Source organism: Siniperca chuatsi, linkage group LG9 (assembly GCF_020085105.1).
Source record: "Siniperca chuatsi isolate FFG_IHB_CAS linkage group LG9, ASM2008510v1, whole genome shotgun sequence".
NCBI lineage: Eukaryota > Metazoa > Chordata > Actinopteri > Centrarchiformes > Sinipercidae > Siniperca > Siniperca chuatsi.
Window position 1 is genome coordinate 25210498 of NC_058050.1, and position 23838 is coordinate 25234335.

The following is a 23838-nucleotide window of genomic DNA, read 5'->3' on the forward strand; positions in this document are numbered from 1 at the left end:
TGCTGAGTAAATTGAATTTGAATGGCACCCCATTACTGTCAGCTGACTGACCAGAACAAAGGGAAGCAGGATTTCACGCTGCACAGGCAACTGATTGGACTATCTGACGTACCTTTTTGCAGCACTGTGAACACACAGGCCTGCAAGGAGAAACGAGAGAAAAAACAGGGGAAGTGATGAATGAAAACAGTCACAGTTCTTTCTGAATAGTTCCCATTTAACATGCAAAAGATGAAGATAATCATGTAAGAGGTTTTACTTTTTGCAAAACTGGCAGATGTAGGACCAGGTGAAAAAGGAAAACCTTTTGGTTCGGCAACAGAAGCAAAGCTGCAAGAAAAAAGATGAAGAAGACGTTTGAATAAAAAGAACATCAAATAATTTGACCAAATGTAATCTGTTGGAACTCAGAGGAAAGAAAATATATGTGCTCTTTTCCTCATGGTTAAGTCAAGAAAGCTACAGGCCTACTCATTCATAAAGGGTGTTACAACTGTAAGTGCACTTGGTGTTTTATCCTGCACATGATACAAGCAACGTGTGTCATACAAGAAGTTACCTTTCCCTTCTTCATAGCATTGTAGATGTCTTTGTACTGCTGGAACTTCTCCAGCTCTGCCTTAACTAGCACCTGTCTGATGTGCATCACCTCCTCCACCGTCAGAGACAGACACTCCACAGGGAAACAGAACTCCTCCTGTAACAACACACACATACACATGTACAGACACACACAACAGTGAGTGACCCTGGTAAGCGCAGATCCAATACACAGGACTCAGAGTTTATCATTCAGCACACAAACAGCCATCTGTCTGCACCTTTCAGAGCAGCCTGTGTGGGTCCAGACTACATTTGGGTCCTAAAACTGTTCTCATTGTTCACTGAAGAAAAAGGCAGATTCAGAGTGGGCTCATGATGCGTAAACAGCTGGAGAAATGGGAAGACATGATTCCAGCAGCAGTGCAGGGAAGCAGAATTCCTCACGAACTGGGAACTGATTATCGATCCAACGAGATTGGAGTTGTTTCCCCCCCCATTGGATATTTTCTGTAATTATGTACATCCCTGTACACATATTTATTGTGTTAGAGAATATGTGTACTTTTTTCATTATTGTAGCTGTTTTTTCAGAGTAAATATCCTGACACAAATGCTGTCCAAATATCTGTATTTACTCTTAATATAGAACAAGGTAACAAATTAAAGCCATAACTGTGTGACATCTTCATGACACCAGATTACAGGATGGGTTGGCTCTAAAAGTTCCTCATGCCAACTCTGAACTGGGGAAGACTAGTACTATGCACCTTGCAACTCCAATGAACTGAAAAAACACACTATAATAGAGACATAAAGAGATTTAATCTGTAAACATGTCAAATCTGCTCATATCTCACTCCTTGTTTCAGGCGTGGGAGGTGAACACCAGCATGGAGACGAGGGACGTTGAGTTTGAAGCCAGAAGGCTGCTCAGCTAACCAGAGGCCGCCCCTCCTCAGTTTCAGTGAGTCATATTTGACACACCTTCTCCCGCTCCACTAGAAAGGATTGCATCCAGCCAGCAGATGTGGTGGATGGTGCAGAGGCCAGAGCCAGCCCTGCTGAAGATGTGAGTGAGGAGCCTGGTCTGGAGGAGGACACTGAACCAATCAGAGACCCAGACTCTGCTGTCATTACTCCTCCACCAGCTCCTGTGACCCACAGTGCTGAACCTCCACTCATCACTCCCGCCCAGGAGGGTTTGACAACCAGCCAGGCTGAACTAACACAGTCCAGAACCAGCCTCTGCTGTTGTTTCTCCACCACCTTCTCTGACCCCTCCAGCTGAAGTCACTGCTTCAGTCCTGGATGGTGAGGATACGAGTGAGGAGGCCACTAGAGAACCAAACTCTGCTGTGGTTTCAGCTCCACCAGCTGGTGTCCCCCCACCTAATGAAGCTCCCGTCATCAGTGCAGAGCAGGATGACCTGACCATCAGCCAGGATGGGGCCAAAATGAAGACCGAGGGTAGAATCCAAGGCGTCTTTGACACAGACTGAGACGGTTCCTCAGCTGAATAATTCCTTTGTTCATTTTTTTAACATTACTATTCAAAATAATAAATTCAATATTGCATTGCAGTCAGTTTGCATCAATTAATGCAACATAAACAGGGAGTGTAAGCTCACTGTCAGAAAGGTATGGAAAATCAGATTTCAAAACGTTTCATTTTTATTTTATTTTAAATAAAATAAGATCAAAGAGCCAGAACAACACTGGCTTTTTGAGGCAGATACCATTATTGAAGAGTTCTAGTACAATAATGATGAATTGGCCTAGATATTTATTTTTTCAACATACACACAATCAAAAATTTTTTGACAAGGATGCCTTAAATACATGTTTTAGAGATTTGTGAGCATTTTTACTGAGTAGGACATTTTACAGTGTAAAAATCAAACTATATACTGACGATGCTGTTTCTAAATGATCTTAAACATAACTTTCTGTACTGCAATTTCTTTTAAAGCTTTCACCGCATCCACATACTGACTTGAGTTTCACCTTCCCATTCATGAGTTTTAATCATGAGCAAAGTGGGGGCAAAAAACAGTTGTTGAGGTGTTTTATGGTTTTGCATTACCACCAATATACACCCAGTGTGCTCAGGTGATATTGATCAAAGTATTAATGTTATTGGTATGTTTGTTTACTTGTCAGGGCATCCTGTTGAAAGCCTTTTTAACAGTCACACATTATGAGTCACTGACTGACTGCTGTATACAATTTAGTGCACTATAGCTCCTGCTGATCTCATGACTCCTGACAGCTACAGCATGCTGCTTTGTAACCAAACCAGAGGCAAGGATCAGAGAAAGTATCCTTGAAAAAACGTGAAAAAAGATCCTAAACAGTGTCTTTAAATTTATAGTGCCATGAATAACCCAAAATATGGAGGTCAAAATCAGACATTTTATTGTCTAGCAAACAAATACATATTTGTTCAACACTAGAGCAGAATTAAATGTATTTTAGCTGCAGCTACCTACTTGTGTTTGAGTGTTAAAATGTTATCCAAAGCAGTGAATGATTATTAAATAAATTATATTGCTCACTAGCTGTGTGATCACACCTCAGATAAAAAGCAGTCCTCAGTCTATAATGGCAGCAACCTACTCTATAGGTGAATGAGCTCTAGAGAAGCAGGAAGCATTAGGAGAGGATGGGCAGCTACAGTTATTATCCCAGGACGGACTGAGGGAGACTGGCAAACCTTGTCCGACTCTCTTCCTCTGACGTAAATGCCCCTGCACAGAGCAAAAACTGCCTTCATCAACCCCAACACAAATGCCTCGATAGGGTGGGAGCTCCGCAAAGGGTGGAGAGTGGAGGGAGAAGGGCGGAGGAGGAGGAGAGGGATCCAGGAACGATATGAAGCTATCATCCCAACCTGAACGAGAGGAGGCGAAGGTGTGTGTGGGGGAGAGGAAGAGAAGGGTTCCTGCAGTTTGATGAAGTCACACCAGGAGATAATGTGAGCATACACAGTGGATTTAGAGATAGAAAAAGGAGAGGGAAGAAATCCAGGAAGACACATGTCACGCAAATAAAAGGATAAGAGAGATGACAGTGAGTGTTTAGTTTCAATCCCTTGTCATTTGCTTCTCTGTAAAGATCTAAATGCTCGCCTTCCCTCCCCCATTCTCCATCTTTTTTGTCTTCCTTATTAAGTTACTGGACAGGATCTGTGGCCGGGGCTGGGTTAAAACTTTGCCAGGCTACACTGTCCTCTGAGAGCCCAGAGCAACTGTTTATAAATTGCTTTTATAAACAGTTTTTAAAAAATTAAACCAAAAGAAATAATTCTTATCCTACCCCTTTTTATGTGGCCTAAGTATTTTTTCATGGTACATTTCATCTACTGACGCTATACAGTATAGATATCTGACTCACCAGAGACTTGGAGCTCTGTTTGGAGGGCGGCTGAAACTGTCGGACATTGGTCGGGGTTTCCTTCTCGATGGAGTGTCTCCTCTGGGGGGTCTGACGCCTCTCTGGCTGGGGTGTAGAGGAGATGGGCAGGAACATGGGGGGAGCTGGTGTTCATAAAGGAAAGAGAGAGAAGGAGGCATCTTAACTGGAAAGATTTCATTGATTGATAAAATTCAGGACTCTAGAACTTCTGATTATAAACAGAACGAAAAAAGTAAATTGTAGGAAAACATGGCTGGCGAGGCTGTAAGATTAAAACTCATCGATCACTGTCACTGTATGGTTCAGCTGAGGAGGCAACTGAGCTGTAACAGTGGTGTAGAAATAATTCCTGACTCACTTTTCTTCCCCAGCACGGACTCTGGGGATGTTTCATCCATCAAAGATGTAGCCACACTGGAGCTGCTGGCTGATCTGCGCCCAACAATCTCATCCTGAATGAATGGAATATACAAACACTTCAATCATTATTTGCCCTGCACATGCCAGGTGTCATTTTTAAAAATCCATCCCAAACATACAAACGGACAAACACACAAACTCATACTGACGTCAGAGTCAGAGCTGTCCAGCTCGGCGAGGCTGGGAGCCTTCAGGAGCCTCTTCCTCTGAGGTGCAGACTGAGATCCGCAGGGTTCTACCCTGGGAGATGCTGATCCATTGGTCAGAGACAGAGAGCTGGACACCCTCCTGCCCATGTACGGACTAAACTCATCTGCACAGAGCCACATACAAGAAAGAGAGTCATTCAGACAAAAGGAAAAGCACTTGATATGACTCTCAAAACACTTCCTCATATGATTCCTTGCATCCTGTGTTATTCTTTTAATCTATGTTGACTGTTCTGCCTCCGAAAAAGGGGAAACAGACTGTTTTCAAATCACAGTGTGTTTTAACGGGAGGTAAGGTGAAAAGATGCAATGAATCCTGTACAGAGGATTGAGGTTTGAGATCCATCCCAAGGTTTAAGAGGTCAGGAAGGGTGAGTTAAGTTGGTCTGAGGAGCAGGCTGGTGTTACACACAGAGCATGGACCACGGTATATTTTTTTGGGGAACTGAATCCTTGAAGCCAAATGCCCCAATTCACTAACAAGATCATTCTGCACTGAGAGAGGAGTTGTTAGGTCCAAAGACAGAAAACAATTCATGATAACCAACCACCTACCAAGCTGCCTGACTCTAGTTTTGGTTTCTAGGAGTGCAAAATGGTTGAAAAGAGGATTTAGAGGGAGGGAGGGTGTGTGAGAAGAGGAGACAAGGGAGTGCTGCAAAAGACAGATAAAGAGCTGCAGCTGATAGGATCTATGGGAGCCCTGAAACCTCTCTCTTTTCTCTTTTCAGTCTCTTCTCTTGTTTGTGGGAAAAGCATCCACACGAGCTGATCGTCTCAACAGCAGCTCTGTTTCTGCTGCTGGACTAGAACTAACTGTCTTTCTACAACCTAAGATTCCTAAGAGACTACATCACCAGGCTTTAGACTTTGCTAAACACAAACAAACCAGCCATAATAAGCCATAATCGTACACTGGACCTGTGTCTTGACCAGGCTTCAGTATTCAAATACTTAAATCGAGGAGATGTTAGTTTACAGCCAGGGAGGCAGACAGACGAGGCCATTGGATTAAGGGTGAACAAGGCCTTCCAAACCACAGCAGTGCTCATACTTTACCTAATCCAGTACGGAACAAATCCTGTGGCATACTGCGAGTTTTGCCAAAACCTAAAAGGGGACACTTCCTTCATTAGGAGAGCGATAAGAATATTCCACCATTTGGTATGTCTGTGCAGTTAGATCCCAATAATAATACGATGAATGCAGTCATTGCATTCATCGTGATTTATGATTTGTTAATTTTTTCTAAATTTTCATCATGCTTTTCAACTGCTAGCTTTAAAGTGTGATCTTTCAGCTGTGGAGTATATATGTATTATGTATGCAGCCACACAGCTTTATTAAAATTCTACATGTCTTGTTGCTGCATATCATTTTGGTCTAAGACAACTGTTGATGGTGAAATCGGTCTCTTTGGCGCTTTTGGGGTTTTCCTGTATGACTGCTGAATGTCAAAATGTTGGCTTGGCAAACAAATCCTTGCCCTTTGTTTCTGAAAAGACTGAACCAAAAACCGAACAATTAGCATTCCCGTTTTAGCTTTTTTGTTTTTAAAGGAGTAGTTCAAGACTTGGGGGAATGTGCTTATTTGCTTTCTTGCTGAAAATTAGATTAGTAGATTGCCACCACTCTCATGTCTGTGCATTAAGTATGAAGCTAGAGCCAGGCTAGCTGTTTCCGCCTGCTTCAGGTATTTATGCTAAGCTAAGCTAACCACCTCCTGGTTCTAGCTTCATATTTACTGCACAGACATGAAAGTGGTATCGATTTTCTCATCTTACTCTTGGCAAGAAAGCGAATAAGCGTATTTTCCAAAATCTTGAGCTATTCCATAAACTGTTTATGCATTATAAACATCTCAGTAGGACACACCATCTTCATTTGTGATGGGGAATGAAAAAAAAACACCACAAAACAAGAAAATGGACCCAGAAGTGCATGATACATCACCAAGAGTTGTGTAAGAACAGTGTTTATATCTTGTGAAATGGATTTCTCCTTGAAACAGTATCTTCTTGTTCCAAATTAAACCCTTAAACGTGTTCATTAAAGTGTCAGTGGGTACGTACCATCTCCCCTTAAAATACAGAGCAAAGTGAGAATCAAACTGCTCACTCCATGTGAGAATGATCCATTATAGAGGGCAGTTTGTACACACACACACACACAGATTATCGGACAGCATGAATGAGTAAGCGTGCGGTGATAATGCTTGCGGTGTGGTGAGAGACACTGGCTGCAGTAGGAGGGAAAGTGGAGCACAGGATTATTCTGATTCGCCTGCCTCAGCAGTATTTCCTTATCACCTCAATCAAACTGTCTCATAAAGTTGGTCATATGCATTTAATGCTAAATGTCCAGTGCTGTGCAGAGCATGAGGCTGCACACTGATCCATCTGCACCCTGATTCCATTCTGCAAAGTCACCGTGGCACATGAAATGGAGTTGAAGAACTCTTTTGGCTGTTCCTTTTCATTGCTTGATTAGATGGCTGGCTGCACACACTTCTACTTAAAATTCCCATTACAGCAGTATATTTGACAGATGATGTACTTAGCAAAGGTGACACTTTTCCTGAGTGTTTAGAGATCAGCAGCAACAACCAGGGAGCTACAGGAGCTGTAGATAAGACGGACTGTATGAGCTGTACTCTTAAGACCGTGACAGTTCTGTCATTCAGTCGGATTATATAGAAAAACAGCAAAAACAACAAAATACATGTGAATTAGCTGTGGTTTCAGAACAATGGACAGTGCCGCTGTTTCATAGTACTGAAAAGGAGCGGAGGAGCTCGATAGACAGACAGGCAGAACACATCGCTTAGTTTGGTTTCTTAGCCTGCTTGCTTTTCGTGGTTGTAAATAGAACTTTTGGCCCTAATTCCATTTCCCCCCATTGTAGCAGCATTCAACAGACAAAAGGGAAACAACAGGAAAGTGACAGAGAATCGTTCATAAATTAAATATATTATTATATAGCGCTCTGCTAGTGCTACATTCTTATGAGTGCGCTGAGTAATAAATGTAGGCCTATTCTTTGATTTTGAAACAGTAGCCTTCTGTTGTTGTTGTTATTTAGCCTTTCTGACGCTAATTGCATGGTTAAATCAATGAATTTTATTTTATGAAAAAAATTGTCCCCACGCAATTTTTAACAGTCCCCTCAGTCCCTTCATCCTGGCGCCGGGCCTGCCTGCCCACGTTACTATCATAATAACTATCAACAATTTTCTATAGGGACGAAGATTCAAAAGGGAGGAAAAAATGTGACGTGTAATACAGTATGTAAATGTGACCTGATTCCTGCATAATTAAAGTTCGATCAGTTATTTTGCAGATAATAAATAAAATAAAATAATGGAAAATAATAATTCTTCAAATTAACAATAAATATACAATCAATAGTACCCCAAATTGTTCTCAGAATGCCCCTCATACTGTCATGAGATTGGGATGCTGTTTTAAAAGCATAACATTTGGCATTTAAATTTTAAAACAACAGATAACGTCACACAAACCGTATCACTACAGCCAGTCTGTGACGTGGTTAACTTTCATCAAAGAGTAACAGGTTCCTTTCTAAGGTTGCAATCAAGGAACATTGACTACTTACAGGGCCGTAGCCAGGACTTTTTCTAGAAATACTGAGTCCAAGTCCCTCAATGCGGTTCCCAAGCTCATTTATCCTCACTTTCAGCTATTTATCTCGACCTCTGTGCTCACATGCTAAGTAGTTTTGTGCAAACCCTCAATCAAAGGTTGGTGGGAAACTGTGCAGCCAGCCTATCATCATAGTGATTGTGATGATAAATATGATAAAGGTCATCACACTCATTTCTAATCATACGTATTTGTGTGCTTATCGTCATCCTAAACACAAATGTGCGGTTATATTTCTTTTAATTAGCAGACCTACTCTGCAGTCTTTTCATGTAGTTTTTAAAATTCTCTTTATTTGTTACTGTTCAATTAAATTATATTTCAGTTTCTCCAAGAAGAAGGGCTAAATGCTAAAAGCAGTCAAATTTGAATATATTATGCAGCACATAAAATACCCACCATGTGTAAGTTTCTAATACTCCCAAATTCCCTAGAAAAATTTCAAAGGACATCACCTCAGTGTCCTCGGTGGATGCTATGCTCTGTATTTGTACTGTGGTTGAAAATCGTGTGTGTCCACTCTGCCGGTCAATGCGTCACTCATCTGTTTGCTCTCATCCGTGTCCTCCTACTGACCAGTGTCCCACATGTTTCACCTCCACAGACCACAGCCAACCATCACCAACCACTGAAGCATGACATGAAATGTGTGTGCAGTGTGCTGATACAGAAAGTCTGATGTGTGTGCAGTGTGTGTGCTGGGAGAGCCGATGAGCAGCCACAACAAGGTGGGAAACAGAAAGAGATAAAAAGCCAGGTAAGCAGCGAGGTAGACTTTACCTGACGCATCAAAACTGAAAGACATGCTAAGTGGCCGAATTACTGCAACGAGAAACAGTCATGGCATCGGATGGTTATTGCTTGTGATTAGAAGGTAAGTTAAGGCAAGACTTACTGTAATACATTAAAGGACATAATATGCTTGTATTTGGCAAGAAATGCAGGGGTATAGCATGCTTATTGTCTAGTTTTAGATCACTGAAGTATAACCACTTCCATGATGGGAGTCAATAGGATTTCAAATAAGCCACAGCCAATGGTAAGAGATTACTGACATTCAGAAACAGTAGTGGTTTTAGCGTTGTTAGTGTTAATGGAATTGCAGACACTTAGCATTATTATTCATATACAACTTCCACTATATTGCAGTGTAGTCAACAAAACAATAATAGGCATTAGTTGCAACACAAATATGAAAAGTTAGGCAGCATTAGCTACAACAACAAAGAGCAGAGGCACAAATAATAGTGTAGTAAAGTGTAAAAGGAACTAAAACATAGCTCAACATAATGAAGCTACTACACATCTCTCATCTGAATTTAGTTGATTTGCACATGATGCCCGGCAGGTGCGAGCATCAGCTCCATACTTCAGCTTAAAAAACACATTTCAGACTGAAGTATGTTTTCATGTGCATGAGAGTGTGCACGTGTGCGCGCAACAAAAGGTCTAAAAATAATAGGAGCAGGGACAAAGAAGCGGTGAGTTTCCTTACCCAGCCTTCCCCTGCGGACCTCGCCAGGCGACACCGGTCGAAGTTTCCTCTCTGCTTTGATTTCCTCCAGGATCCGCTCATGCAATGTTGGAGGAGGCTGAGTCTGTGGCTTCAGCTTACGAGCTGACACCTAGCACAGGTTGATGATGGGTAAAATAGATAGATAATGACAGTGAGTCTAAGTAGAGTGAAGTACAACAACTGACACAAAGAAACAGGGTTATAGCCAGCAGGCCTGTTCATCACCACCTCCTCATATCTCCTGTGACTGATTGTTACCTAGAGTTCAGCACCCTGCTGAAACAGTGTCTGCTAGTTCATCAGTAAGATTAATATCAACAGAAAACTGATGACCGCAGCATTTCACTGAATTCACAGTGCAGAGAAACTTGAATTAGAAAGCTGCAACATTCATATTTTACAGAGAGGCTGTACTGGTTTCTAAAATACTATCTTTTAATATAGAATTCTCTGACTCTTTTATATGATGGTGTTGAAGAAATAGTTTCCTACTTCAGTTTTAATGTAGATCCTATAATGAGGTCTGGACCATTCCTTTTTATGCAATGGCAAATATAACATTTTAAAGGAAAATTCTGGTGTATTTTTTTATAATTTATGTCTAAAACCTTTGTCTATGTGCCTTCACACCATACATTTTCAAGTATCTATTTTTACCAATCAATAATCATGATAGTTCTGGCATTAGCTACGTCAAATTAGCATTTTCTACCTCCCCAACCTCGGGGTCAGGACCCACACAAAGGGGAGATGAGTAACAGAACGGGAAAGCAGGAACCACCAAAAAAAACATTTTTATTTAAGGAGTCGCAAGCCTAAAAAGGCGGGGAACCACTGTTCTAGCTGAATGTTTATTGATATTCTCATAAGACAGTTCACTGGTCTTTTCTAATTAACGCAGGTTTTCACAGGCTGCACAATGATAGGTTGTGATTTTTAAGTCCATGGTCTTACTGTAAGTTGTACTTACAGGGTTGAGAGGTGGTCTGGACCTGATGAACTCCAGGATGACTTCATGAGCACTCTTCTTTAATCTGGGTGGTGGGATGTCTCCATTTACCTGAAACAACAGAACAGGGTAAAAACATTTTCATGATGTTTTGTTTAAGTATTTTCTGAGTCCAACAATTCGAAATACTGCAGCCTCAAAAGTGTAAAAACAAAAATGTACATGCTTCATATCACCAAATGAATTTAAGTCAAGCACTACTCTGGTCACCCCAGCCTATAATTATTAAACAACAGTGTTGTAAGCTTTTCCAAGCAATTTCCTATGGGATTGGAACAATTGTACAGCAGAAGTGCAGCAAGCAGGAGGCGTGCATGTGGCATTATTTTCTATATGTGGTCCAAATTGGACACTGACCATGACTTTGCGCAGTTTGTATCGTTTGGACCGGATGTCATCCATGAGCATCTCATAGGGAGTGAGCTGGTACTCGATGGGCAGAGGGTTGTACTGACGCTCCTGCACCTTCTTCAGCTTGACTCCATCACGCAGGTCCCTCATCACCTGAACCCAGAATCGAGCCTGACGGAGGAAGCAAAGGGCAGCATGAGAAAGGGGAGGTAGAAAATACCATGACTCTTTGAATATGAATTTATTTGGACAATGGCAATCATCTGTACTCTGACCGCTCTGTGCACACAAAATAAGGAGGGTTCATCAAGGGGAATGGTTCTATCCATCTCAACATGGTTCCTTAGAAGCTCTTTAATCACTGCCTATTTAGAGTGTAACATGCATTCATAAAGATTTCTTTATGTGAACATGCAGTTGTGGAGAAACTTTGATATATAACCAAAAGGGGGGCTGATTTTCCCCCCTGTACATTAGGTGAGTGAGAGTTTGATGAGGAGAAATGATCAGTTGAGGCTGGAGGTCAGAGGTCAAGAGTGTAGTTGTCTACCCAGTCAGCGTTCTGTAGGTCATTCAGGTCTTGGCCAGGCTCCTCTGAAGACTCTTTCTCCATTTTACGGAGGTTCTGGTGGGAAGAGAGAGAGACAGAGATTGAATATAAAAGAAGAAATCAGAAAGACAGTGTAAGATATTAGGAAATAAAGAAGCTAAAAAAGAGAACGATGAAGAGCCAGTACATGTCAACCAAGAAAATCATAGCTGTTTCTCCAGTTTAGCCTGTCATAGTGTTACCATTGTTGAAGAGAAAAAATGCTTTTCAAGATTTAAAAAATGTTGTTGTTGTTTTTTTAATATGCAGACACTGCCATTCAATTTCAATGTAACACTTACAGACAGCTAACAGGAGCTTTTAACGTGTGTACACCACCAGGCACCATCATCACATATACACTGTATCTTCACAAGAATGGTGCCACCTAAAAATAATATCTCAACAACTATTGGATGGATAGCCATGAAATTTAGCACTAAGCATTCATGTTCCCCATGGGATGAATTGGCCTACCGGTATTTGCATTTCAGCAAATATTAGCATGTTAGCACGCTAAGCTAAGACAGTGAACATGGTAAACCTTTACCCGCTAAACATTAGCATGTTAACATTGTCATTGTGAGTATGTTAGCATAACAAACATTGTCTTAGCAACCACTACCATTTTTATATTTACTTAACCGAGGCGGCTAAGAATCAAGTTTGAACTTTTATCCGTCTGTTTTTCTTTTGTTTAGTTTTGTTTGTACAATAAGCACTACAGTTGAAAAATAGTATCAGCCCTCTAAAAAAGAAAAACCTTGTCACAAATTTACTTTTTATGTAAGGTAGAAGTAAAAAGAACCAAGACATGAACCTGAGACAGTCCTTAGTTATCAGGCAGTCAACAGTAAGCCCAGCTCCTGCACCCTGACACCTATGTGAACCTGCACAACATGAGGCCATTAGAGTGTTGTAAAACACTGGCAGCCTGACTGACAGCCTATCTGTGGGAAACAAGGAGCTGAACTGCATTCCTCTGCTGGTGCTTTCAAAGTTCAACAGAGGACAATGTCAACGTGTATGTGTGCGTGTGCCTGCGCGAGTTAGGGAGAGCGGGCGAAGGAAACAAAATGTAACTAAAAGTGTGTTAGCATTTTAAAGTAGTACGCAGGCAGAAAGCATATTCCCTCTGGTTAATATTTTTGGTGAGATTGTTCTTGTCGCGTCACAGCAGAGGAGAGTTTGATAAGACAATCACGGGAGTCTGCCCAGCTGACTGCAGAGTTAAGACCTCAATCCACCGGGGAAATCACAATTTACCATCATCCTGCCAGGGAACAGCTGCCTCGACTGCACTGTTAGGCTCAATGTAGAAGTTACGTAATATCACTTACAACATAATGCATTTTGCTGCATCATAACTCTGCATGCCTACGGTGTACTGTATACAGTACTACAGTACTACAGTTCAGTGTCACAAGGTAACGCTGAAGTGCCTAATGGCTTATAACAGCCCATCCAATTAAAACACTGCTAATCTAGCCAATGAAGAGCATAAAGAGAGATCAGTTCACTTGCTTTTAAACACCATTATTTCATTGGTATGAGTGGCGCGTCATGAAATCCCATCAAAGCCACATATTTCCATTTCAAAAGGTTTGATTTAGCAGTGTGCTCTACACTTGATGGGGACAGCATTTTAATCAAAACATGCACGCCAACCCTGGACCAAACCAGCAGTCCTACTGCTGCAAGTCCACATGAATAATAAGGAGAATTACCAACTGCATCTACAACCTCATTGTTTCTAGTCAGGAATTCTGCTCTCCTTATTATTCGATTTTAGCTCTCAACAGCTGACAAGAAGCGCTTATCTAAGAGCAAATAGGAGCTGCAGTTGTTTCCGGGAATCGCCACTAATTCAGCTGTTTTTCTGTGAATCTCCAGCAGCAGGAGGTGTCTTTGTTGAGAGACAAAGCAACTCTTGGCTGGTAGTGGTGGACGGATAAAAATAGATCCCCTGTGGGTCGGCACAGCTCTGCCATAGAGACTGGCAAGTGGGGGTGGGAGGGCTGTTCAGAGCCCATCTTAGTCCTGGGTATATCACACACACACACACACACACACACACACACACACACACACACACACACACACACACAGGCAGAAACTCAGATAAACACAAGCACAGACGACTTATACATACATTAACAGGAAAAATCACACAACAGATACACACCCACGCATCCTGCTCACACTGTGAATGCATCCATGCAGGCATGAATATGCAATCACACAGTCATACGCACACACACACACACACACACACACACTGCCCATTAGTCTTCCATATGTGTTGATGATGACAGTGAAGTAAGGTCACATGTACTATTTGCTTTTAGTATCTGGAGACAATTAAGCTTATTGTTGACCTAAATTTGATAATTTCCTCCTTGTGTTTATTGCATTTTAAACTATCTTTTAATGTTACACATTTAACAAAGAACCAAAACCAAATAAACGGGGTAATGGTTTGGACATGGACATATACACAGGTAAGATTTGTTTCACAAGAATTTAGGCACATTTGCCAAAAGGGGAATAACAAGACTGAGAGTCAGCCATGCTAACAGCTCTGTGAGACTGTCTTTAGGCACAGTGAATGCAATATAATGTAAGGCTGTGGGTGATGGGAATGTCATTAGTTTTGCAGGTATTTGGTCATAAACCTAAGTATTGGACAAATTAAAATTTTGACCTGATTATGGTGCTAGATGAAAAGTCAGAGAATTACAATGAATCCTGTGGAGACCATGAATGCTTGTGACAAATTTCATGGCAATCCATCCAATAGTGGTTTAGGAATTTCACTCAAAACCACAAATGTCAATGTCACTGTGGTGCTAGAGGAAAAGTCGGAGAATCACCAAAGTCATTCGTCTGGGGAGTATGAAAAAAGATTTGATGGCATTCTGTCCAATAGTCCAATAGATAGACCAACATAGCCATCAAGAAAGCCACGCAGCTACCGTGGCTAAAAAGGGGAATAGCCTAAAATAAATAGAAAAAGTAGGATAAAATAATAATCATTATACAGTGTTTGCTTCATGACGGTCCTAACATGCCATTTCAATCAGTATTTTTCATCTTTGTCCTCCTGTAGCTGAAGTAATCTTTTACATCAAGGGTAGATGGTTAACAAGTTACATCTTTTAAATTCTTATCCTAGTAGTTTCTTTAAAATAATGTGCAAGAAATGTGTACCGGTGTTTTAAGAAGTTATATATATGTTATATAAAATGATAAACATAGTGATGATGATAAAAACATTACTTCTTTACTTTCTAGGCTAAAAAGGCTGCAGTCCTCAAATGTCCTGTTTTTAGGCTTCTTTCTCAGCCTTCTCCACCCTGCAATAAGTCCTCTCTCTCCTAACAGAGAGTTATGTAACCAACCAAATCCCCTCTATTCATTCAGATGCATTACGCACACTGAAAGGGCAGCAGCAGTAGTGCATAGCAGGAAGGAACCCTGAGGTGGAACACACACACACACACACACACACACACACACACACCACGGGAAATGTTCCAACCCACAGCTGAGCTCCAAAATGCTCCCGAGGAGAAACAAAGCACAAACTGACTCCTGCACTTGATCTTAATGAATGAGTTGAAGAATAACAAAATCAGAGACCCTGCACAGCAACAGGACATGGCTTTGTGTTTAGAGGAACAGCCTCAACTTGGGGAACATGAGAAACTCATGAACTCATGTTCATTTTCTCCAAGCCTTTTTTCAAGCCTTTTCATTAAGTAGAAAGCAATGATTATGATGCATTCTAACTGTGCAAACCTGCTAATTGCAGATCACTGAGGAAAATAATTGGAAATCACGTGGCAGGCCCCTTCTTGAATATGGACACATGACCCATAACCGACAGCATACCAGTAATACACTGAAGGAGCATTAATCCTTTGTGGTATGTGGACAAGTTGAAAACATATTACAGACCCACCTGCCACTACAATCGGACCCTCACACATGATCATTTGCATCACGCCTGTCTGAATATTAGCTGTGAGAACCTGAACTCAGTGCTTTTGGCAGAATGAGTCAGCATGTCTCCAGACATTGTCATCTATGTCACAACAAACATGTCACTCCCTCTTCACAGTGGCCCACTTCAACCTGTCAGCCAGCAGGGTGTGAGAGCACAGCCTGCATCAGACTGTTTGGACATTACAACACTACTTATGTACACTAGGGCAGTTTGTATCAAAGCTGCTGATAGCTGGTATTTTGTCCTTAAACTCACTGCTGTCAAGTTTGACCACTTTCAGGCCAAAAAACTGCAAAAATGTACATATAATTTGTCTTTTTGCTCCAACTGCAGGTTGGAAAATCCTTTGAAACAGCATATATGCCATCATGTGGCCATGAATCTCTTATTGAAGTCTATACTTAGATTTTTTAAGAGCAGGGTGACCCATCCAACCAGTTAACAGTAAATGGATGGAAAAAACTCTGGGATACACTTTAACTTTAGATAAGAAAAATACTCCACCAACAAAAGATGCATAACTGAGAAATTAAATGGGCAATTAAAGTGTTTTTTAATGTTAATGTAGCTGTTGTCAGCGAGGAGCCCCTGTTAGATTAGATAATGGACAGCACAAGTTAAATGATATTTCATATCTAATTAAATATATTGTAACATATCCGAAACATAACCCATATTAGTAATCCTAAAATTTTATAAGGGACTGTACAAATGTGATTGGGGTGGTGAGGGGGACTGAATCTTATGTTTCACTTTGTAAAAAAGCAAGGCTCTCCCCAGCGTTATTAATCCTCGAACCTTCTAATGGGACCACCAACGTACACATTAATACAACCGTGAGGCGGCGACAGAACCGTTGTTCTCTGCAATGGCAGACTGACGTATTTGGATGTAACTATTTCTGTAACTATTAACTATTTTTCTGATGCCCTCGCCCCCACTAGTAATTTCCGTACAGTCCCTAACCACGTATGCAGTAGACAGACAATAACAAGCAGGAGAAGGCTCAGTTAAAATTTCAAATGAACTTAAATGACCTCAAAATCTTCACAAATCAATCTTATCATAAAATCATTATCATTAAAACACCTTTAAAATCTGATTTAAACTGATATAGAAGATTTTTAGGGCTGAATTTCACAAAACCTTGCAATTAGCTTTGATAGATGGATACAGACGTCGCCCCACTCTTTTGTGAGATTTGCATTCGTTAATGGTGTTGCTGGTGCTTCGAAGATTATGCAGTTTGCTTTAAATTAAGTTATCTTAATTTTAGAGTAATATTAAGGTGGAATTGCCATGTAATAAGTAACCTTAAGGGGTAAAACACCTGAATAATAGTAATATGCCATTAAATGCACCAAAATAATATTAAAATGAATGTAGGCATTAAATAATTAATAAAAATGTGACACAAATTGATATTTCTGTTTTATTTGTCTTTTCTTTATGCAAATGAGGGGGGCTGTGTGTCATGGGATCAATTTTTCACCTATTGGTTGATCGACATCAAAGTGCATACATTGACTATACATGCCTTGCTGGCACACCGGTGGCTTCAGGCCACTGAGGGACAGTCGGCTCACAACTATCATACTGAGGAGATTTACAGCTGACTCCGACCAGGACTATTTTATGGAGAACATATTTTCTGGTTTTCCCTCTGATGTCCTCTGGCTGCTCTGCCTCTACTCTCTGTGATTTACGGAGAACGGTAGGACGGTAAACTAAAATACACAAAGTGGGTTGACACATACTATGATGAAAGGCAAGGTATTCAAAAGAGGAGAATTCACCACAGTACTGCAGGTAAAGCTACCCCACCTCTGCAGCCAGAGAGCCTAGCGGTGTGTAAGTATGTCCATACCTATTACATGACTCATTTCACTATCAGAATTTGATCCATTCGGTCCGCTAACTTTTGGAAAGTCTAGAAGAGATGCACGATAAAATCATTTTATCCCCCTTCAAGTACGCGGAGGGCTAAGCCGGCAGTCGGTGCTCTCATGGGGCTGCACAGTGCGGAAGTCAAACTTTTTTGGCTTCATGCGCCACTGAGCAACTTTCATAGGAATGAACGGGGCCCCGACGCTGTATCCAGCTCTCTTTATACATCGATGCTCTGGCCCCTCTCCCATTCAAACAGATTTCCACCCGTTCTGGATTTGGTCGGGCCAATCGCAGCCGTTTATCTTATGTGGGGTGGGTTTGATACGATGACTGACTGGTCCAGATTTGAAGTCACACGTTTCGCTGCTCTGATTGGTTGATGCAGAGCAAGGCACCAGGCTCAATTCAGATGAAACTGTCAAACTAGGCAGTGCTGATCAAATATGAATCAAGATTTTTTTACTGCATTGCCTATTTCCCACCTCAAATGTTTTCAGAAACACATTTTAGTGTACTGTTTAGCTGTAATTTGAGAAAGTTTGGGACCAGGCCGCCATTTTTTCCCCCCAACTTGCATGTGTTGCTCAGCACGTTTCGCTGCTCTGATTGGTTGTAGGTCTTTCCAATTGCGTCCAGAGCCGATTTGGCCTGCGCCCATTGATAACGTCCCTTGGAAATCGAAAATGAACTGACAGGTTCCAGACTAATAGGCATTTGCGAATTAGTCTGGCGATGCCAGGCTACTCATCTGAACCTTTTTTACACAAAAGCAGAGGGAAGAACTGACATCATACAAATGTAGACTGGTTGTTTTCTTAAAATTAAACATTATTGTACACAAGTTACACATAGGTTAACATGACCAGAATCACCAAATATTGTGAATAAATTCTGTGTATTTACAAAATAGCAACATATGAGAGAATATAATCATCATGTGTTTTTAAAATATAGATTCAAAATGGGTATGGAGTGTGTTGAAACCCTTCATATGCAGAACAATCACATGTCTTCTAATATGAATGAATATCACCATAGGCACCAGCAGTTCCACAATACTAACGTGGCCCCTGCCAGCACTGTCAGTGGTACACCCACAGAGTGAGAGTCATGTTGATTACAGGGTGTGTGGGGTATGTAAGGTCACAGTGCTAAATCTTCTAAAGTGATGCCTCGCTATGTCCTTTATGTAAAAGGTCAGAGATTATCCCGTAACCTTTCATTAGAGGGGAGTAGTGGCAGAGTTTTTATAAAAGACTAGTATGGTAAAGCGAGTGTTTATGCATTCGCCATACCCAAAAAATAATGTTCCTCTATCTGCTGTATACTGTGTAACTAAAACACATATCTGATGGCTTAAACTGCAATTAATGTGTCTGAAAAACAAACGAGCAGTATGAGCTCACAGCCATGATGATGATGATAAGGGCCCACCTCTTTGGCACTCTTGATCTTCTCCAGGAAAGTGCGCAGCTCCCTGGTTTCTGTGTACAGAGCCCGACACACCGCCTGGTAGTGACTGGGGGCGTCTGATAGACTGGGTAGATGAGCTGTGCACAGCTACAAGGGAGACAGTGAACCATAGAGAGATTTTCAGTACACAGTTCATACAGCTGCATCTATTATAAACATGACACAGAAATGATTGAGGAAAATTCACTAATGCATTTTTTTTAAACCAATGGGTCTCAATATCCATGTTGTTTTGAGATTACTATCACATAATCAATAAAAGAGATTTTAGGTTATGTAAAGCACTAAAAACTAAATACCCCAAAAAACATTTGCAGACAACAACTGTTATTGACTGCTGAACACAATTCACAAGACAACTATGCCTGAGGTCAGCCATGCTGCTGCTCACACGCACACACACACACACACACACACACACACACACACACACACAGTCCTTGTCTCTCTCAGAGGAACAGAAGGTACCCTGGGTCATTTGTCCAGACTGCATTCCAGTTAGAGACAATTTCACTAAACACAGAAAATACCAGACAACCGTCTCTCCATAAGCTTTATCCTGCCCACATCCTATCACACGTGTGAGAATAACAGAAGATGCTGTATCCTGGGTAAATGAATATGTTATTGTTATTTTCACACAAAAATGCAAAGTTACATTAAGTTAATAAATGTGGCACTTAAAAACAGTGCATAGTGTATTGTATGTCAGCTAGGGTTAGTACAGTAGGACAAAAGGTAAACTGAGGAGCACAGAGAGTGAATGGTCTGAGGGTGAAAAATACTGAGACAACAATTGGAACCGACAGCTACATAGCCATCAGGCCAGCCAGACTGCCACACTGCTCAGATACATCTCCTTGGAGGGCAGTGTTGGTGTGTGTGTATTCTTGTGTGTGACTGGGTATGTGGTCATTATGTAAACAGTGTGAGGCCATGTGAGGGCTGACACAGTGACTCTGTGCTCCATAGGAGAACAGAGATACATGACTCCCAGCAAGAATGAGGCTGGCAGCCAGACTGCACTGTGGTTCTAATCTCTGTGTTCGGAGCCATGTTTAACATTTTCATTTTCTAACACACATCTTTTCCTGAACAGTTAGCCTCGCTGATATCATGTGTTCCTGGAATCCATCAGTGGATTATGTTTAGTCAAGAACTATTTCCACTTTAAGATACTTTATACTTCTATTCCACCACATTGCAGAGGGAACTACACTACTTCTTACTTGATTTATTTAACAGCTATATTTACAAGTTTCTTTTCAAATCAACATCTTTGTGTAAAACATATGTTGAGATTACAATATATGACACATTGTTATATAATAACTACCCAACAGTATATAAAGTAGTTCAAATTAGCTCCACCTCAATCAGCTAAAACATATAAATGCTGACAAGTTAACTTATCTGTAATAATAATCCAATAATAAAAATGATATAGTAATATACCACTCTGACAAGAGCCAATCTGCATAATGTGCAATTCTACTTTTGATACTTTAAGCATATTTTGCTGATAATACTTCTGTACTTTCACTTTCGGCAAAATTTTGAATGAAGGACTTTTACTTGTAAAGGAGTTCATTTAAATTGTTGTATTGGTACTTCAACAAGTTAAGTTGCAGGCTATCAAACCAAAACAATGAGCTGAAAGATGCTAAAATGCTCTGTAGAGCTGAGAGGGTGATAATTCTCTGAGGGTTCATCATTATGAGCCACACCTTTCGCATTACACATAGTCATTTGATCCATTGTTAATATAAAAATATTCATGAGTGCAGCTTTAAATTTGGTTTCTTATTAGCTGTGCGACAGCCTTTCGCAAGAAATGTCCGCCTGAAAACAGGGAGTGATGTGTTTTACATCTCTGGCAATAGCAACAAAAGTTTGTTGGCAATCAGTCAAAATGACTGGCTAGTTAGCTTAAGCATAAATAGCCACCAATGACTGAACAATCACAGAAAGGACAGCCACAGTAACTTACTCAGCTACTGTACCTACCTTGAGGATATCTCTGTAGCCGTGGACACTGGAGATGTTGTCAGGATCATCCTCTGCCTCATCCTCTTCCTCTGTGGCCTCGTAGCCTTCGTCGGGGCAGGCCTCCCTCTCAGCCTCGGCTATGTTGGTCATGAGATCGATGAGCTGCTCCAGAGGTGGGCTGAGCTCCCTCTCCTCATTATCCTTCAGCCCATAATCCAGAGCCTTGTAGATCATGATGCCCAGAGACTCAATCACCTGAGAGAGCACGGGAGACAACCATAAAGTATCTTCACATGATCTGTACTCTTGTACATACTGTGTCACTTTTGCATATTTACACTTATTTCTGCAGGTGTCACCTCCATCTGTAAAGTTTACAAGTTGATAATTATCTGCATGCTTGCATGTTCTTTTATCTATGAATATTATGTTACTTCCATCTGTAGATCTAACAATATTAATAACTTACAATGCACATACAGTATGTTGTACACATTGCAAGTAAAATCCAGTTAAATAACTAGTGTCTGATGATAAAAATGGATGTACAACTATTAAGCAAACAATGCATTAATTTGTGAAGAATGCATCATTAGGCTTGTTTTGTACATTGTTCTGATGTTCATCTGCCACATAATAAAAACAAATATGGATTTCTGTCTTTGTTATGCAATATGATCCTCTTTTGTGTGCCAAGCCTGAGCTGAACAGCTGTAATATGGTGACCTCATGACTCAACCTTTGACGAGAGAGCTCCCTCCGCCATTCATACACACACACACAAACACACACAGGCTCACTGGCTGACACTGGGAGCAGATTACTGATAGGAGATCTTGTGATTAACTGACGCATGAATGTAAAAACTATCATCACATCATACATGTTCTCACGTAGATACAGTCAGTCTTTGAAAGGATGAAGGAATTCAGAATATTCAGAGGCAAGAGCCAAGGTGCGTAAGAGGTCATCTGCCAGTTGTTCACTGTCTGAGATTCATCCTAGATTTTGAGGAACTTAGGACTTGAATGATACTCCACCCAAAATGTTTATCATTAAATACTCATGCCTGTAGGTTTGAAAGGTGGCTATTAAAAGTTGGTATGTCCGTCCTTCAAAGAAACCAGTGCTTGAATTTCGGTGACACAATATAATGGCAGAAAAAGCAGCAAAAAGGTAAAAACATCTCGCATCATTCCTGAAGCATATACATTTTTATGCTGAGCATGCTCTAAACAGTGCACAGCCACAATATGGATTATTACATTTCTTTTTTTATGGACCCTTTTGATACTTTGTTTTGTTGCGGCTGTTGTCTATGCACAAGCAGCCTAAAACCTGCATAAACTGATGTTTTGGCCACTTTGGGGCAGTGCAATAAGCTGTAAGGTTGACATATCAGCTTATTAAGTCAATGTGGCGTGATGGGACATACACATCCAGCAGACACACAGCAAAATTAGTATTCATATAGTCCTGTTTCTGGCCACCTGATGAATGTAATTACTATGTAATGTTACTCTAATTTTAGCTCTGTTTTTGGTCTCCACCAACTCCTCAGGGAAATATATCTGGCTAGCTGCTAAATGTGTCTGTCTGTGCTAGCTGGCAACTTTGCTAGTAGCTTAGCTTGTCGCTAACTTGTCTGTTGCTGTTTGGGGATGGGCATGTAGCATACAGTGGGTTTATCTTTCTGCTGAAAACAGCTGCCTGCTGTGTTAACAATGCTGATGAGAGTGATGAGAGTGAACCCAAACAGTAAAGTTTCAGGCTGTTAAACCAAAGAACTGATGCTAAAAAAACTGAGGGGAACTGCAGAGGTGGGTGAATTCTCTGTGCGTTCGTCACAACGAGCGACACCTTTTACATAGTTAATTGATCAATATATGGAAATATTGATTAGAGCAGTTTTAAGTGGTCATCTTGGTATGAGCTCAATTTTTACTAAATACTTTTTACAGCCTTTTTGCTGTACCACAGGAATAATTATTTAAAAGCAATAATAATCCAGATTGACCCAAGCTTTTGAAAAGTGCTTTATGAAACCATGCTTTTGTTGTGACATCCAGGACAAAGGAGTCAGCTGAGCAGCAGCATTTCATTTTATCACATCTATGTTGTCAAATAATCAAACCCAGAAGACAAACAATAAGCAAACATGGTGTCTGACACTAGCTTCTTGCAAGTCTCAGAAGTCTGAGGTTTCCACCTGAACTTGAACACATACCAATAAACCAATCCTTATTATTTTTACTGTAATACAACCTATCATCCATCCATCCATCCATCCATCCATCCATTTTCTACCGCTTGGTCCCCGTTAGGGGGTCGCGGGTGACTGGAGCCTATCCCAGTGACTTCTGGCCTTAGGCAGGGCACACCCTGGACAGTGGCCAACCTCGTCGCATGCAGGGCGAACACAGACACAGACAAGGACAGACAACCATTCACTCACACATTCATTCAATACGGGCAATTTAGAGTTATCAATTAACCTACACATGCATGTCTTTGGACGGTGGGAGGAAGCCGGAGAACCCGGAGAGAACCCACGGTAACACGGGGAGGACATGCAGACTCCACCCAGAGAGATTGTGTGATGTTGGTCCGGTCCGGGAATCGAACCCACGAACCCACGATCTCCTTATTGGGAGGCAGGAGCTGTAGCCGCTCTGCCACCGTGCACCCCTTACAACCTATCAAGTCAAGTCAATTATATTTATACAGCCCATTATCACAAATCACAGTTTATCCTTATCACAGT

At 41.1% G+C, this 23838-nt stretch overlaps 1 protein-coding gene across 6 annotated transcripts in view; it reads right to left on the reverse strand.

Annotated features, from left to right (window-relative positions):
- LOC122881835 (protein spire homolog 1-like) overlaps window positions 1-23838 on the reverse strand; it is a 42977-nt gene that overhangs the window by 5061 nt on the left and 14078 nt on the right. The window contains exons 3-16 of one of the 6 annotated variants that reach the window (XM_044208476.1): window positions 21093-21329; window positions 19047-19172; window positions 11675-11749; window positions 11131-11295; window positions 10735-10824; window positions 9744-9873; window positions 5646-5696; window positions 4527-4690; window positions 4316-4409; window positions 3937-4079; window positions 3257-3484; window positions 560-697; window positions 260-330; window positions 113-140 (exon numbers count right to left, since the gene is read on the reverse strand). In XM_044208476.1, coding sequence (XP_044064411.1) covers window positions 113-140; window positions 260-330; window positions 560-697; window positions 3257-3484; window positions 3937-4079; window positions 4316-4409; window positions 4527-4690; window positions 5646-5696; window positions 9744-9873; window positions 10735-10824; window positions 11131-11295; window positions 11675-11749; window positions 19047-19172; window positions 21093-21329 — 1740 coding nt within the window. Of the gene's footprint in view, window positions 1-112; window positions 141-259; window positions 331-559; window positions 698-3256; window positions 3485-3936; window positions 4080-4315; window positions 4410-4526; window positions 4691-5645; window positions 5697-9028; window positions 9071-9743; window positions 9874-10734; window positions 10825-11130; window positions 11296-11674; window positions 11750-19046; window positions 19173-21092; window positions 21330-23838 lie in introns of all 6 variants that reach the window. The other 5 variants (XM_044208477.1, XM_044208478.1, XM_044208479.1 and 2 more) reach the window with 5 other exon arrangements.